At 42.8% G+C, this 18387-nt stretch overlaps 1 protein-coding gene across 6 annotated transcripts in view; it reads right to left on the bottom strand.

Annotated features, from left to right (window-relative positions):
• Positions 1–5034: 5034 nt before the first annotated feature.
• ADGRB1 (adhesion G protein-coupled receptor B1) overlaps positions 5035–18387 on the bottom strand; it is a 257067-nt gene continuing 243714 nt past the window's right edge. For all 6 annotated transcript variants that reach the window (XM_088531233.1, XM_088531260.1, XM_088531226.1 and 3 more), the window contains 2 exons: positions 17142–17246; positions 5035–5517 (listed from right to left, as the gene is read on the bottom strand). In XM_088531233.1, coding sequence (XP_088387359.1) covers positions 5320–5517; positions 17142–17246 — 303 coding nt within the window. In that variant the 3' untranslated portion in view covers positions 5035–5319. The remainder of the gene's footprint in view (positions 5518–17141; positions 17247–18387) is intronic.

Genomic DNA, 18387 nt, shown 5'->3' with positions numbered 1-18387 from the left:
CCCCCGGGGTGGAAAAAGGTGAAAGTCCTGATCTCAACCTGTGTTGAAAATGTTGCAGTTTGAAAGCCGTAGTGGTAATGGTGGGGGGGGGAAGGAGGTATCAAAAAAGGTACTGGATTCACGAACAGTCTGTCAACTGTAGGTCCGATTGCCCCCCCTCAAACAAATAGTCGAGTTCACAAACAGTATGATTTATTCAAGTGCAGCATTTACAAAGCAGGTTTCGGATGTTAGTACAGGAAATTCTCTACTAGAGCATGGGGTTTTTAGCTAGCTCTGATGTACAAATATGCAATCATCACTCACCCCAGAAAATGGGAGAAGACGTCCAGTCTCGAGTCTCCTCGGGCAGCGTCCCAGCACAAGGGGAGGGAAGGGGGCTCAGCCTCTCGACTGACCCAGGAGTTACGATGAATTCTTCCCTCCAGACTTTTCATCCTTAGTTCACCTTTTATACTTTTCTTTACATTCATACGGTGGAGCTTGAGTGACTAAAGTCATACTTAACCTTGTTGTTGATTGGTGGAAAAGTTTCTCGCTTTCATTTAAAGGTACAGTCAACCGAAAATTTAAAGCGCATGCTCAGTGAGGGGTGGTCGTACCTCGGAGGCGGGTAACTTCTGAGATGGAGGTACGGTTTTCACATTATAATGAGCAAAGTTTAAGCAAAGTTCATCATTTGCCACTTTTGCTGGCTCAGCACCGGACTTGTTATCGTATATCTCTCATTAGACGGCCACTGTGCAGCTTATCAGCAGCCCAGCAAAGGGAGTGCAACAGAGTTTGGCCGTGGAGCTTTCATCCCGCTCCATCCTCCGTTACTCCCTTTCGCAGCTGCGAGGAGGGCAGATTGCGTTGCCCAGGGAACCGTGGAGGAGCAGAGTCCGTGCATACCAATCATCCTGGAAGTGGCAACTGTGTAGCACCCCAAGCAGGCCTCTGTAATGCCAGAGCTATGTGAGGCCCTAGTTTTCCTCTCAGTTCCTGCTTTCAAACAATTCTTCTACAAACGCTCCTTCCACACAATCCACTAACATGCTTTGCTTTTGTAAGTTTTGCGGCTTCGCTAACAGATAACGCTTTATGCAAATTAATGGCACGAAGAGCAGCAAATCTCACAATACTGCCTAGTGGGACAGTGTATGGGGAATCATGGTCACCATATGGGTCATATGTTAATGTGACATACTGCTCCCATCATGTGAATTTCACAGGGTACCTAGAGATAGTCACTCAGAAGGCTCAGAAATGAGAGAGAAAGATTACATCAGACCCCTCTGCCACCTATGCAAGTTATAATACAATAAATATAGGCAGAGGTGTGGGAAGATTTAGCTGCAGGGATGATGAAGGAAACAGGGAGTGGATTATACCCGAAGACTTGTTAGACACTCAGGTACAAGATGGACGAACAGTACTATAATTCTCCCCACCTGAAACGTTTCCTGCTCTAGCGCGCTATGCTTGCTGGCTGCTGCATACCTACCACCAGACAAAATACCCCCAACCCTTGTAAAATTTTTTGCCCCCATGTCACCTGATGTCTTTTACCGGGTAATATGAGCGAGGCACCATTCCTCGTCCTGGTGAATGCTAATATTACTTGCCTCGGCCCGATCTTAGGATCAACAGGGCTATACAAAATTCAAAGCTCGACCTGTCACTTGTTGCGGACGAATAAAGCAGTAAACACGTTGTCTCAACAGATAGCGGCAGGTTTTAGGGATGTCAACAAGATACTCAAAGCACATCACGAGGCCATCAACGTAATCTTCGAGATTCTCCAGGTGGGGGGAGGCCGGTCCAGAACATTCAAAAACCTAAAATTTTGTTGCCTGACCACAAAAGACTACGAGAAGATCGACAAGAGGTCGGAGGACATTCAAAACGTAGGATCAGATCTGCTACAGATGATAAGACGTAACCCAGGAAACTGGAGATGGCTTGAGAACATAGGCAACAGTATCTGGACATGATTACTATCCTGGCTCAATTGAATTGATTGTGGAAGCTTGGGTTGATTATCATTATGGTATTGATTGGTGTCTTTTGCAGCATGCCTATTTTGTCATGTATAATCCACTATGTATTGCATCAACTACGACGCTCACAGAAACAAGGCAGTCACAATGTACGCTATTAGCAGCTTGTTCAAAGTAGTGATATTTAGGATATTTAGATTAACATGGGGGGGGGGAGATGTAGGGTACGGCGCTCGGAAGATCTCGCGATGTACGGGAAGAATAGGGAACTAAGGCATATGCCATATTAGGTAAAGAGCAACGCTTATTGGCTATATAGGCATGCTTCCGCCTTCGCTACCTTTATAAGATCCAACCTGCGTATATTAAACGCCATTTGCAGCATCCTCATATTGGTGTCTGTGCTCTCTGGCCCAGGCACGGGTGGGACGTGCCTGGCCGCCTCGGCGGACGGAGTCGATTGCCAATGTCAGGCAACATCCACCAGCCTAAAAGTTGTTGATAGGGTGATGGACCTGACGAGACAAGGACATACTTTCCCACTGGCAACTATTCAAGAAGAAGCTTTTAGGGAGTTAATAATGTCTAGCTCCACTAATTTTTTTGCATTTTTCCTGACAAGGGGTGGTTAACCCCTTCGTGAATGGAGCCTTGCTCCTCTTGTTCACCCTGGGCCCTCCCATGGACCCTCCTCTGCAACTCAGCGGCTGCACAGGGAGCAGATCGCTTTTAAAAAGCAGACAGGAACTAGCGTTTACACCTCTTTTATTAGAAATAAGACACATTCATTTGTGCTCTGAAAACTGTACAGGAAAAAAAATTTAAAAATTAAAAAAAGAGAAGAACTGATGGACACAAGAGAGAAAAAGGGAGGGGAAGGCGTGGAGTGGGGCAAAGCAGGGCAGGGATGGGGGGAAACAGCGTTAACCAGAGGAGCTGAGCAGAAAAGAAGTAGAATATCAACAATTATTAAACAAACATTTATCTCCAAAATTACATAACACCGTTAATGTCCTGCAAGTTGGCCGGAGTGGATGGGTGAATGGGAAAGGTCTGGAAGAAGAAGGGCAGGCTTGTTTGGGCAGGGAAGAAGGGGAGAAAAAGAAAAAAAAAGAATTAAAATACAGTAGAAAGATATCTGTATGCTAAAATTCATTATGTGTAATTATAATAATTACAATATCATACAACCCGGCATCTGAGGGAGGCCTTTGTGCTTTCCTTTTTCATAGAATAATCTAAAATTGGACAATAATATCACAGTTTTTATAAGTAATCATTCTCCTTAGTTTTTAACTATTTGGATTTTTTTTTAAGTATTTCTTGCCATCTTTCACATTATACACTTAACGGCAGGGTAAATGCCATTATCATTACGGATAAATAACCCAGGCATCCCGAAAAAAAGGTGAAGAAGACATGTTTGCCTGCCAAGCAACATCTTCCTGGGGCAGGGGCGGGGGGAAGCACATTTGGGGCGAGTATTTTGCCTCTTCATATTGATTATGAGCTTTTTTTGTAAAAATGTTATATAAAAAGGAAACCCTACCACCACCTTTATAACTCAGACCCTGATCAAGAATAACTGTTGTTCAGCACAAATCAGGCCCCGCACAATTAGATGTTTGGCACTGCACATTTCCAAAGACAGGGTAATTACTTCAAATGAGAGACAGAGATAGTTGGGAATGACAAAATAAAAGGAAAAATATATGTGGAATGTGATGAATTATTTTAATGATAAAAATATTGCACAATGCTTTTTGTGGGGTGAAATGATGTAGATAACCTTTTTGTTTGTTTTTGGAAATAGCCTTGAAAAATGTCTAGTGACTTTTTAATTGTTTTTTCATAGCAAAATAAAGAGATGATTTTTTCTTAATGATGGATGTCACACTTTCCTGACCAGCTTGACCTGTTTCCTTCTGCTAGGACCATACACTTGCCTGACCACCGGGAGGGAGGGCAGGAACCAGGGAGGGGAAAGTGACTGAAGCCCGGATTGAATAAAACAAAGCCAAAATCTTGCAAGCCACAGACCAAGGGGCCAGATGTTCCCACCATCCCATATTTTCCACGGAGCAACTTGCATCCCACCTTCAGCAGGTGGCATCCTCACCCCATGCCTGCACCGTCCAACGGCACGGGAAGGCATTCGAAAACGACAAGAGCCAAAGAAAAGAAAGGTCTCGGGTTTCAAGTTCTCTTTTTATTGAAGAAAAGAAAAGAAGAAGGAAAAAAATAGATTTTTTTGTTTGTTTGTTTTGTTTCCAAGTGGACGTTATTCATGTTGTCAGTTTGTCTCAATGTCCTAAGGCAATATTCTCTGTATACCAAATATCTCCAGGTACATAAGAGGATGTGTCTTTCCCTCTTTCTCTCTGGCTTCCTTGGAGGGGTGGCTTGGAATAAGTTCGAGTCCGAAAGCATGGGAAAGAGAACAAAAAAAAAGGATGTGGCCAAATGGACCTTTGCCAAGGCCCCTGCTGAGTTAATCTATTTAACAGTCAATGAAATGACCTACATTCTTCTTGTTGGTCTGTTTTTTCCTGTGATGCCTTCAACCCTCTCCCTGGAGATGGGGCGAGCAGGCATTGGAGGTGTCCAGTCCTCCTGCATGTGACACCCGCGATGAGAGGGGAGATGCCCCATCTTACCTCTGCGATGGGCCACGGGTCTGTCAACTTTGTGTTGTCAGGGCACCCTGCGAGCTGGTCCCTGGGGTGCTGGGATGTGTTGAGTGATGCAGAAGATGCTTCTCCGTCAAGGTGCCCTGGGCAAGTCTCCGTTGTGGTTATGGGGTGAAGATGATCTTGCGCTCTTGAGCCCACAATGCGCAAGGGATGCTCTGGTCCGGACAAGGATGCATTTCACCCGGGACCTATGGCTGAAGAATGTCCAGAGAAGGTCCTGCTGGGTCCACCTCCATCTCCTTGCAGCCCAAACCGATGTTCATGAACCTTCTGCCATGAGGTGCCTCTGGCATCCATGGCCACTCTACGGGCCCATTCCCGGTAGCCCTCCCCGCCTCCTGGCTCTTTTCCAGGCTCGCTCCCTCTCCAGTCCTACCTGGGAAAGATCATGTTGGTCTGAATCTACAGCTACTATATTCTATAAAGTAATATTCCTCCTCTCTCTGCTGAGAACGATACAAAAGTTACTGCGTTTTACCAAAGGTTTCAAAAGAAACCAAACACTTCTCTCACTCGGTTTCCATTTAATTTAATCTTTTTTTTGTGTGTTTTTTTTGTGTTTTTTTTTGTGTTTGTTTTAATTTTTTTTTGTTTGCTTGTTTTCCGGAAAAAAAAAAATAATAGTCCCTTTCTCTCTTTTTCACTCAGACCTCCGTCTGAAGGTCAATAATGTCTTGTCCCACCAACGGGATGGTGGCCCCTGTTTTCTCCCACTCCACAGTTTTGAGTTCTAAGGGAGATTGTGCCACAGGTTCCATGTCCTTTTTAACCCATGACGGCGGAGACTGGACTTTCCTGATTCCTTCCCAGGGTCTCTTGTTTGGTGTCTGCTGTTTCTCTTGCTGCAGGAGGAAGAAGGGAGAAAAAGGGAAAAAAAGATAGAAAGAAATAGGTTAGTGTCTGTGCAACAAATACCTTTTTCCCTCAGCCCAGCTCTCAAGCTTCTTTACCCATTTCCTGGTGAAAGGAAAATAGAGGTTTCAGTGAAAATTGCATTTGGTGTGTAAATTGTCTATTTTCAGTAAGGAAATATATATATATATATATTTCATTGCTGCCTCTAATGCCCAATGCCTAGATATTTCAGTTTTCAGATGATGTTTTTTGCAACTTGCATTTCCCCTGAAAATTTGAAAACCGCTATGAGAATTTAATTCCTTTTTTCTCCTCACTCTTTCCACATAAAAGTCCCTCAAGGAAATTTAGATTACGAGGAGGCCTTTTTAAAGGCACACTGACTATAGCGATGCAAATATATTCACCCTGTACCACAGTTATTTATATGCTACAAAATTATAACAAAACATACTATGTAATCTGTGAGTCAATCCATCCTAATAGAAGAGCTAGATCGTCAGCTCTGCAATTGAAAGCATTTCCATCAAATCCAAATCAAGCCTTCAAGGCTCTATCAACTGCTGTGAGCCTCACTTCCCATAGGTGTAGCACCATGGATATCAAGTTGGAGAACAGCTTCCAATGTTTCTGCTGGCGAACACCGAGGTAAAACACAGGGGAGAGCTGGGACCTTGTAAAACAAGGGTATTCTTAAGTGCATACGAGAAGGGGATTCCATGCAAAGATTTTAAATGAGCTGCTCCACAAAGCCTTTTCTGGCCACTAGGTGTGATGCTTTTCACACTTAATTATCCCCACAAATGCTCAGTATGAGTGAGAAAAGGTTCCCTGCATGCAGCAGCAGCACCAAGTTCTCCTGAACCACTCTTCCAGGGAGAAGGCAAGACTTGCAGAGAGGGGAGGTGGTGATGATGGGATGCGCTGAGGAAGATGGGGAGAAGGCGAGCAGACACGCATGGAGGTCCATGCAGCCCAGGTTGCTCCAAACCTTGTGCTGGTGTTCTAGGTAGTAACTGAAGGAAGATGGAGCTGCCCAATGGACTGCAATGTCATGGTTTCACTGTAGGATACTCCAAAGGAAACTGCCTAGATATCTATCTCTAGGTAGACATCTACCTCTAGGCATATCTAGATGTGCTTATCCTCTTGCCTTGAGTTATGCTCCTGTGCCTTCCTAACAAGGAGAAAATCTGTGATTAAACCTGCCTCCACATTGCTATGTTGATTGGAAAGGTATGAGTACAACTGGGATGTCTTCTAGCACCCACTGAAACTACTGATTTTCCAGACTTTTTACGCTTTTTATATAAGCTCTGTGTTTGAAGATGTCCTCACACTCCCCATCTGGCACCTGCACTCAAGGAGAAGGCTCTGGGTGAAGCAGTTGGGTAGCAGCCAATGCTGGAAATAGCTAAACAATATCCTTTCCTCAATGGAAGAGAGATGTAAACATTCTGAAATTATTTCCTTTTTAATTCTAGATGAGAAAAAAATAAAAAAAAACTTTAAAAAATACCTAGAAAAGAGAATTGCTTTAAAAAATCGAGTTTTGGAAAAGTATTGTTCATAAAAAGGTAAAACACTTTGGTACTTGAATTCTCTAACTGCAGTGTTCATTGAACTGCACAACATGAAGTTTTTCTTATGTCGTTGATATTATTCTTACATTAATCTATGATATAGCACAATGCCAATTACTATTAATAGAATAGAAAAGGTAATGAAATTGCTAATATATTCCATTATCTATTTTAGATATTATTGAAGAGACACTGTTTCTAAGAACTGAAACCTTTTCCTTCTCTATATATGTTTTCATGAAATAAATTTGAGGTTTCCTAAAGTGAAACTTTACCTATAGCATTTTTACAGGCCATTTATCTGTCATGAAATGATACAGCACACAAACATAGCACAAGGTGAGCAAAAATTGAAATGGAATTAAAAGTCATCTGCAAGGAAAAGAATAAAAAGCTCAGTCAGGCCAGCCACTTTTAATGACAAATATTTTGTTTTCTCCCATAATTACCATGGTATCACAAGTCACATTTTTCAAAGTTAGCGATGTCCAGGGCTGCATTATTTAACAGAAGGATGAACAAATGATTATATGAGTGAACCTCATAAATAATTCCACTTCTTCTCTCATATGAAAGTACTTCTTTGATGACACTATTTATGGCCACCTTTGGCATCAGGTGGTTTTTCCAACCAATCTCTCTTTTAATAGTCCCTTGATACCACCACAACCCTGACCTTCAGTCTCTCCTTCATGGTGTGAAGATGCACCCAGTTGGAAACACGTACACTCAATGCAATTAGCAAACCTCATAATCATTTCTATATCGGGCCTCTTTTGAGCCACTAATTGACAGCAGATGCAATTCTGTTTAGAGAGGGAAATGGAAAAAAAAAAAGAGTTCACAGCTACAACAAGGGTCTCCAATCTGACTTGTCACTAAGGAACAAGACATAAGTGTGGTGATAATTATTTGACAGTGATACAAAATTGACATTGAACATTAGGAATTGGTAAGAAAGGAAGATAGAATAAAACAACAACAAACATTATTATGCCAAGGATTGAGTAGGTTAGACGTAATGAGCCAGGCTGAGTTCTGGCCAGCATGTTGGGAGATAAAATAAAATCTTCTCTTCTTGGCAAGGGGCACCCTGGGAATCAGTGCCCTTTTCCCTTCCCTCCCTATGGAAAGGGCTCGGATTTGGTCTCAGCCACTTGAACAATATGTGGAAAACAGCCACCAGGCTCACGCTTCAGCTTGGACATTGTTTTCTGGCCTTGCTGTGAGGTCTCGCAGTCCTTGTGGGCAGGGGACAAAGCCTCGGCAGGCACAGAAAAGAAGCAAAATCTGAAGAGGGCTGTGTGATCCAAGTGTAAAATGCACTGGAGCTGGCCAGGGGCCTGGAGCCTCAGAGAGCCAGGAAAGGCTGGGACGGGAGCTGGAAGCTACAGAGGCTGCTCTGCCAATAATTCAAAGGGACAGAACCATTGCTCTGGGCCGACACGTTCCTGGGCTTATCGGGGATGGTGGGAAATGTTCATCAGCTCCTGCCTAGTGCCAGGGTGGCTGCACAGGCTTCTTTATCAGATGGGCGAGAGGATGGGGGAATGACCAAATCCAAACCTGGGGTAAGACCTGCTGTGCACTTGCAATCAAGGCCAAGTGGAGACCTTCATCATCCTTGTGTATCCCTTGTCCGCTGATTGCATTTTGGTCGCACATCTTAAAGGGAAAGGATTTTGGATAAAAGGCATTTTGGAGGTTGTGCCAATGCAATTTCCCCAAATCCCTAATCAAGACAGAGGTAAAAGGTTGAGATGATCCACATCTCCACTCAAAGCAAGTTCTGGCAATGCAATGCTTCACCCATGCTGAAGGCGAAGTGTCTGTGGAAGGTGATAGTCAGTGGCACATGGAGGCACCTCCCCACACATTGGCTTTGTGCTGCCCCTGAAGTCCTTGCTATGGTCCTCACTTCATCCAGCAAGGGCTGGAGAGACCCTGGATCTTGGTGCGATTCTTTTTGCTTAGAAGAAGCATTGGCATATTGCATAAATACAGTGTGGGAGATTGATCGGTTGCCGTAAGACAGCTTTCACTTCCACTTTGGTCAAATGTGGTTAAATATGAAAGCTACTAGGTTGTATCTCCCTGTTTTGCCTTTTTTTTAACACCCAAATTTTATGGTTACTCTTAACAACCTCAGGAGGAATCCAGTGCTTTTTACAGAGCAACTGCACTAGACGTATCTACTCACATGCTGTTCTCATTGCCTCTAGCATTAACTTGAAAGGTATTTCATGACCCAAATGGTCTCTCCCCATGACACTGACAATTGTTAGTGTCAAAGATAAATGGGAAAAAGATAAATGCGGCTGATTTTTGGATCAATGTTGACAAAAAGTGATTAGAAATAGGAAAGTCGCTCTGTTTTTCTACAAAATGAAACGTTTCCATTTCTTTATAACAAGTCGTATTTGCAGTTCCTTCATCTTATGTTACGGTTCTTTAAAGATATTATTTTTTCATTTGAGAGAAAAGAAGTATAAAAAGAAGTGACTGACTTATTACTCAGATTTGCATTCTGAAAAAAATAAAAAGCAACAGGGATTTCAACCTGTGTTGATGGAAATCTGTTAGGAAATGAGAATTATACACACTCCGAGATAATTTTAAAAAGTGCTTCTGTGTCTTCTGTTTCTGTATCCTTTGAAGAACAGGTAGTCTAACCTGCAGGGGTTGCTGTGACCCAAAGTCCAATGAGACCATGAGCAGACAAAGGTGAATAGGCACTGAATCAGTCACAAGGAAGAAGAACTTTAATTAAAAAAGTGGATCCTGGGAAAAGTACCCAGCAAATTCAGGCATGTCAGCAGTAGGAGGCACTGCAGGGATCCCTTCTGCAGTCTTTTCTTCATTCCTTCCCCCACCTGCAGAGCCTGGTTGTCCTGCTTTACTGTGGACAATGGCAATGAGAATGGCTGCAAGGGACAATTACTGTAAAGAGATCACTCTACTTGCTGGTCATGGAGACCTGGGGGCTCTCCAAATTGCTAGAGGTATCCAAGACTCCCTCATGAAGCAACCAAAGTATGATTTTTTTTTCTAGAGTACTTTGTTTAAACAGCCTGAGCAATCCTTTATATTGCTGCGAGCTTGCCATGAAAATCTACCATGTATCCAGATCTCTTGTGAGTCAAGCAACCTCAAATGCCTCGAAATGCCTGGAGCCTTAAAAGCAGGCAGCGTCCACGGAAAATTTCTCTTAATAAAACAGAATGAGAATTGTGACCCTGAGTCTGAGAAGCAGGAAAATGAGGTGCAAACTGTTGGTAGCCACTGCCTCGTTTATGGAGTGGATGATAGCTGGTTAACATCAAAAGGCAAAAGCATCTGACTGCTGATGCTGAGGATACTAGGAATAAGTTGATCTTTCTGAGCAATACTGGGTAACTGATGACTGATATCTGGGGCCCCAAATATCAGATGATCTGCAGGAGGAGAGGAATAGCTGATTGATGGTATATGGAAGAGAACATCAGCTAACAGATGTCTCATGACTGAATGAATTAAGTTTTCATGGAATTTTCGTAACAGAATTTATTGTGGTAATTATTACATTTTATGCTGCACTCCCTATAAAAGATACTCTAATTGATCTTTCAACAGATGTCAATTACCAAAGCTTTTAAAAAGAGCAGAGAGTATTAAAAGCACAGCACAAAAGAGATCCCCTACTATGAATTGGAGCTTTCCTTGCAGACGGGGACACAGCCAATAGTCGTGCGAACTCAGTCTCTTGATTTTCAAATTCCTCCCTGGGCAGCAGGCCTATATATGCCACAGCAATCATGCTCTGAGCTCCCACAACCCCAGCCACAGCCCATGCAAAAAAGGCTATTCCCATGGGTGAACGTGGAATTTTCCCACCCCGGAGCATGGCTGTCTGCTCCTGAGCCAGCTAACTAAGCTGGGTAGTCAGCAAACAAGTGGATTAATTCCATCATGCAGCAGAATGTGCCAGGGAGACACAAAGCTATGACTAGTAATTAGCTATAACCATTCCTTGGGATCTGAAAACATACAGAGAACTCAAGCTCAAGCTGAGGAGAAAGAGTTTCTCTTAGAAACTTTGATGAGCTTTAGACATGAATGTGCTGCTTTTCAGCCTTCCCCATGACAGAAACCTCATGCTCCAAATGTATTTGACTTCCTTAGGATGTGACCAATACTCCTTTTTTCTTGGTACTCTAGCAGCTGCCAAAGCAAGTTTTGGTGGAATGGATACATTCTTCTGCTATCTAAAGTGGAAGGTAAAGAAAACTGAAGATTTGAGAACAGAATAGGGAGTAATTAAGGCAGAAGTGTTGTCTAAAAGGAAACCGTGATAAGCTGTGGAACGGCAGTAATCCTATACTCCTTGTTATAGGAAACATTTCTAATTTAGATGCTAAGGCTGCTATAAATGACAGAGAAATGGGTTTTTCTATTGGGTTTTGGAGCAAGTGTTGGTCCAGGACTAAGAGAGGAACAGATTTGACATCCCTTCTAATGCTGAGCTACAGAATGAGTCCAGAGGCCTGTATGTGAACTCTAATACATGGCTCCAGCCAAAGTAAAATCTATTCAGCCTGCAGAGAGCTGAAAAGCTCTAGAGTTATCAGAAAGAATAGGCAAAACATGGAAATTTGCAGAGCTTTGTTGCATAAAGCTTCTGCTGATCTTGACACACGTAAAGAGCTACTGTTTGAAACAAATGCAAAGCTAGACACCGGCAAAGACAGAAATAGAGAGGAATATGTATGCAATTCAAACGCTTGTAGTGGAACTGGATCAAAGGACTCCTACCAAGAGAGGAGGCAGGAGTGTCACTTTCATGGCTTTCAGAGCTAAACACAGAAGAAACAAAGCCCTCACTTACCTTAAAGGCTGCAAAGCCTCCACTTGCATGCCATGCTGTTGCAAAGCATGGAGACCCTTCCTGATTTCAGATCCAAGCACAGGAATCTAATTACCAATTAACTTACAGGGAGGAGCAATGCTGGACATGCTCTACACTGACAATATAGATCTGTGCAGGAGAATTCACCCTTAGTGGCACAAAGTAGCCTGAAAACAGCTCTCTGACATCCTGCTTTAATGTGGACAGCAGCTGAAAGGGTAAAGAACTTAGGAAGTTTATGTACTTACAGGGAAGTGGGAAAAAATGCATATTTGAGTCTGTAGATGGTAAGACAAAGAAAAAGCTTTTGAATGGAGAAACAAACTTGCAGCAAAGTTGCCAGTTAATGGATTCTTTTATAGTAATTTGAATGAAGGTGACTTAAAAAGCAACTCAATGAGTTGGGAGCGCTGGAAAAAGAAGAACTCTGCAGTCTGAGTCAGTACCAACCTGATACTTCACCATGTGGCTGTTCAGGCAGAGAAATGAGCCTTACAGCAGCTATAAAGAGATATGTGAAGATCCTGATGGCTTTGATGAATTCAAGCTGTCTGAGCCTCAGCATAGACTGAAGGGGGAGCAAGGGCCCATTTTTTTGGAACGGGTTGGGGGGAAACCATTCAATCCTTCTTACTTGAATTTTAAAAGTGAAAGCTAGTGGATCCCAGATGCCAAGAGAGCTTTTAACTATTTTAATCATTCAGATGTGTGATGGCAGTTTTTTTTTTTTAATGCAAATTCTGTTGTGATTATCTCCAAGCCCTTGGTCCTCTCCACGCTTCATAGCTTAAAAAAAAAAAAAGTCCAGGGAATAAGTATTCACATTTATCAGAAGCTTCAGAAATGACAACTCATTTTTCTGCTCACCAGTTCCCAGTTTGGTCTGGGATAAATCTGAAAGAGCAACAGTATGCTGCATCCACACATGGGCTGGCTGCAAGGCAGCTGTGAGGAAAATGAGGAAAGTGCACCCAGCTGTTCCTGAGACTACTCATTTTAGATGCAACATCCCTGCAGGGGGAATAGTCTGGTTTAACAGAAGCAAAGGAATCTTGTTGTCCTTCCTTGCAAAAGATTCTTGCCTACAACCTTGTAACCTCTCCTAGAGTTATTGGCAGATTTTTCAAACGTCATCTCTTCTTCCTTACTGCATCCGAACTCGCAGACAGCAAGAGATGGCAAATTTACTGTAGGCCATGGTAAGGTCTTCCAGAGGTCTGTTACTGCATTATTTCCAGCTTGACACTTTCAACTTGCAGTCACCAGGGCTTGCTGTATTTCATTCTGCCAATATTAACTATTCCCTACTGCTTAAAAATTAGCTATGGGGGACACTGCCTATGCCTCTGATTAGTTCCTACAGACAAAAGAGTGTGAGACTCAATATGTATCAGAATAACAGCAGCAAACACTGGTGTCAAAATGTTTTTTAGGACTCCTTTAAACATGGTCCATTTTCAGTCTAGTCTGCAATTCTGGTAATATTCCTGTTCTCCTAATTACCTACCTCAAGATACTATCATCTCGGTAACCCTGCTCATTAGTAAGTTGATAATAGGTCAGTTGATGACAGTGGGAACACACAAGACTCAATGGGACCCAGATTAGGGTCCTGGCCTCTACTGCAGCCACTTCAAGGACTTACATGCGTCTGCTAGAAGCAGTGTGGCTTCTACAGAATCTTATGGGTCCTATGAATGCTTCAGTAGTTCGATGAATTAAGAAAGTCTGCTCTGAGATAGTCTGCACATCAATGAGCATCTGTCTCATGAGAACAGTGCTTTTACCAGGAGAACATGTTTAGCCCCTGGGCTTGGCTCTCCTGGCAGGGTCTGGAGCAGGATGTTCTGACAGCAACAGGCTATTTCTCTTTCTGTTGCATCTGTCTTTGACACCCTATCACTGGGGTTGGCAATTCCACAAACTTTTGTTTTGGATCCATTTTCTCCTCCTCATGATAGGAAAGAGTTCTTCCAAGATCTTTTACTCCTGTGCTCTTTCCTTCCCTTGAGGGCAAGGGAGTAAATGGGCCCCAAGGAAGGATTCCCTGGCCACCGGGTGAGGGGAAAGCCGAATTCTCCTATCTATCTGCTCCATATCTGGCGGAGCAGAGACAAGGTATGGCAAGAGAGCTTTCCTGCACAACTGCAGGCTAGTGGCTACCTAGAAACACTTCCCAGCACTTGGCACTATGGGAGCTCCAGATGCTCCTTTCCTGGAGCAACAAGCTGGGAGCAGCACACCCAGGGCACTCACAGCGTTTGGCTGCCTTCATGCTTTCCTGCACTAACAGAGCCTTTGAGGTGAGGGAGGTGGAATGTCTCAAGCACACAGCAGTCCCTACTTCTGCTTTCAGCTCTGCCAATGATCATTCTGGAATGGTGAGTGAAGGGAAGTCTTTATCTTTGAAGTTTACACAGCTATAATATTTACCTGAAATTTAAATGAGTCAGGATGGTTGGAGGGGGGACATATCTACTGATAAAGAACTGATGATACAAACCTTCAAATCTTTTCTGAAGTTTCCCTAGAAATTGTGTTTTACAAGTGAGTCTGAAGAAGTTCTAGCCAGTTCTAGCCACATATGATGCAGCTGGTACTCTGCTACTCTGTGCTTTCTGCAAACCTTACAGTGTAGGAGAGCATTTGAGAGGAAATGCACATATGATGAGATAATCAGTTTTGGACAGTGCACAAAAAGGACTGCCATTTACAACAAAACCAAAAACCAAATCAACTCTCAATATGGCCAACACCACTTCTAGGAATTCCCAAAGGAATCCTCTCCTTAGCTGACATTTGGTCTCAGCAGCTTTCTGACCTTAGAGTTTACAGAGGATAGAGGAATTGCAAGAAGATTAAGATAAATATCATAAATTGGAAAGAATGTAGGACAATGGGACATGCTGCCCAGAGAGGCTGGGAAACTGCCAGGGTTGGAGACAGGCTTGGTAGCCTGATTTTGTGGCTATCATTCAGGGGTTGCTTATTTGAAAATGAAATCAAAGATGCAGCACGGCAGGCAGATGCACTAGACCCAGTATAAACCCCTTCTGCTCTGTGATAGTATGTGTGAAAGCTTCAGGGGTTCCAGGATCCTTATTACCTTGTTCATGCCAGTAAGACCAGGACTTTCCTACTGGTGAAACAATATGTTTGGAATCATGCATCATGGAAAGGTTTGGGACTGGTCTACAGTATTCTTCAATGCAAAACAGAAGTCAGACTTACGCTAATGTTAGTTTTATCACTTCCACCAGAAGAAATGCTCCATCGTTTTATAACCTAAACATACACAAAAGAAAAACATTTCTTTTGTTGTCACTTTATTATCTATTATCTTTAGTTTGCACTCTTAGGGAAAACTCAAGATAGGAAATGACTTCCAGCCAGGTCCCTTTTGTCAAATGGCAGAAAAAAAAGAACAGAAAAAAAGCCTTTTGATTTTTTTTCTTTCCTTCTTTTTCTTTTACTACCTTGAATATTGGTAAACCAACAGCCACTAATGACCAAATACTGATCTTTGCAAGCTCCCCTTCTTGGATTGCATCGAAGAAAAGATCACAGCTTGAAAAAGAATCAGTCAGTATCGAAAGGCCATCTTCACAGATTCCTTCCAGCAGTTCAAAGCTCTTTGATGATGACACTAGCAACTTTAATTCTAGATAGATGTGGATGCTTCTCTGAAATGCCCAAGACATCTCAATCTATAAACACCCCCTGGAAATGCACCACAGATTAGCATTTACATGGTATTTGGGCACTTCTGATTTTACACCTATGTCACACCTAAATAATAGAAAAAAAGAAGAGAGTTGGAATTTAGTGAAACACACCAGGATTCTGGGTCAACATATATTTATTTGATCTGAATTACTTTGATAGATTCACTATTGCTTTCTTTCTATTACACTGGTCAGCACACAGCAACACCTTGCTATGAACAGTAAAAGTAAAGTCTGCTGGGAGCACAGCTCTAAGGCTCAGCACAGCTATGCTGTGAGACCTGAATGGAGACCAAAGGCTCCACTAAAGCTCTTCTTCCACTGAGAACTCAGCTAAACTCCTTACTCAATCACCCTCCAAGACCCTGCTCTTGTTTTTGTGGGAATCCTATAAGCCCTAGAAGTGCCCTCTTGGCCATGCTGCAGGAGACTCAGAACTGGATCTGACATTGCTGGCAGATAAACTGAGATTTTTAAAAATAGCAGCACCATGTTCCTCTCAGTTAGGGCAGGCACAGCCGAAGCTCTATTTCATCCTGCTATCTTCTGTCACTTTTTTTTTTCTTTCTGCTGTAGAAGATGCAATTCCTTGCAAGCTTTTGGCCCCTGCCCAGCAAGCGTAACAGGCTGCAATATCACACAGGGGCCACCAGTCTGCTCTTCCTTATTTGTGTTATTCACATAGCTAACCACACAGATTCTTGGAGTATTTTTCTAGTACCAAATCTCTGCCCCTCCGAAAGGCTGCAAGGTCTTTTCCTCAGTTTGCCATCTTAAAAATCTCTTATTACCTTGGAAAATTTCTCCTGCCCAGGAAAATCACATAGTGAGCAGCTGCCACAAACACTGTCATGCCACTTTAACTAACATTTAGTCCTCGGGAAGTGCTGCCACCACCACACCTTAAATCTCATTGCTGTGACTTTCCTAGATAGCTAATGTCTCTCATTGTCACCTCGGTCTCTCACTCAGCTCGTGCAGGTGGGATACGAAATGCCTCTTAGTCCCACCCTCTGCCCATTTTCATTTCACTTAGTTTTCTTCAAGTTTGTTCGAATTTCCAGTTTCTAGCTACAAATGAGTGGAAACAGCATTAAGAGATGACCTGAACGGTGATGTAAAGAATAGACATTGATATGAGGAACAAACACAAAAAGAAAGCAGATTCTATACACCATGAAATGATATGAGGATAGATATTCTCCTTCTGGGCTGCTGGCCACTTTGTAGATGACATGTAGATGGCACCTTTGGGACTCCATGTTCTGTGTGTTACACATGGGCTTGTTGCAACAGAGACAGAAACCCAAAGAATGTGGTAATGGCTGCTAAGCTTTTTTGCTTCTCAGTCCAACTCTGTGATCCTTCTGTCACTAGATGGCTCTAGAAAGTGGTGGTTCTGGAATTGTGTGACTAACCTTGCTGTCCGTTGTCGGAGACTCTTTCTCCTTCTCTGCGTGCTGCAGTTTTCTGTTCAGGTCTTGGAACATATCTTGGTGACGTTTTCTTGTGTGCATGATTTTCTGAAGCAAACACAAGAGACATAGGTCAGCAATTCCTTTCCAACTACACAGAATAAACATCTCCTCCAAAAGAAAAATATTTTCTCACAACCTAACTCTGTCTCCCTGCATGTACAGCCTATCTAAATCAGCTTCAAAGGTCACTGAGGACTCAGTGTAACACTTCCTTGAGTTTCAGGATGAGATGGAAGGAACAAGTGAGACAAATCTGATTTTTGGTCTGAACTTAAACCTGTAGTTGCAAACTGCCCTATTTGTGCTTGACTTGCAATGGTCTACCAAGCTGACCCTGGAAACTTTGCTCAAACTCCCTAGAAGATACTTGATCCCATGCTCACTCTCTTTTCAGACTGCCTCTCTTGCAAATGTGTTTAGAGCTTATCTGGGCACGTAGAACTTTGGGACAAGAAGCTCCATCAGAAACTATCCCACAAAATACTGCACAATTTCCTTTTCTTGTATTCTGACTCTTCTACATTTCACTTCTATCTTCTACTTCCATAAGGAGAGATAGGACCAATTTTTGTATGAACTTCCCTTTGCATGTAAGCTCCTAGTAGCCCCACAGACCCTCTGTGTGGATTGGCCCTTCTCTTTCAAAGCTTTTCACTTTTCATCTTGGCTGTGAGGACAGACATTTCTCCATGTGTATAGGGTAGACAGATACTTCTTTCTCTCTAACAGATTATGTGAAGTTCATTACTGGGTGTGAGGGTGTGAGGGACTAGGGCTAATGTTGAGTTTTGATGGTGAGGACACATTAGAAGCCTTTTTAAAAAAAAAAAAATCGCAAAACAAAACAAAAACCAGAATTTGTGCACAAAAGATAAGGTATTTTAGCCCACCAAGCAAATGACATATTGTGCTTCCCAGGCAGGAATGGGGTCCAGCTATCTGTAGTGCTCTATCAGCTCATAAATATTTTGCTCACAGAGGAGACTGTTTACAGGTCTTGCGCAAACCGATTTAGGTCAAATGTTTACAGAGCAGCTACTGCTCAATCAACTAAGCATGAACCACTGTAAATCATCCATTTATTTAGCCATACCAGGAAAACAGCCAGCACGACTCTTTCCACCCACCATTTCATACCCTTGAAGTAGCTCTTTGAAAAACACAGAATTCCTGCAAAGGAAAATGT

Source organism: Tinamus guttatus, unplaced genomic scaffold (assembly GCF_059628265.1).
Source record: "Tinamus guttatus ecotype Peru unplaced genomic scaffold, ASM5962826v1 Tinamus_guttatus_pri_ptg000032l, whole genome shotgun sequence".
NCBI lineage: Eukaryota > Metazoa > Chordata > Aves > Tinamiformes > Tinamidae > Tinamus > Tinamus guttatus.
Note: the sequence above shows the minus strand (reverse complement) of the source record. Positions and strands in the feature narration are given on the sequence as shown.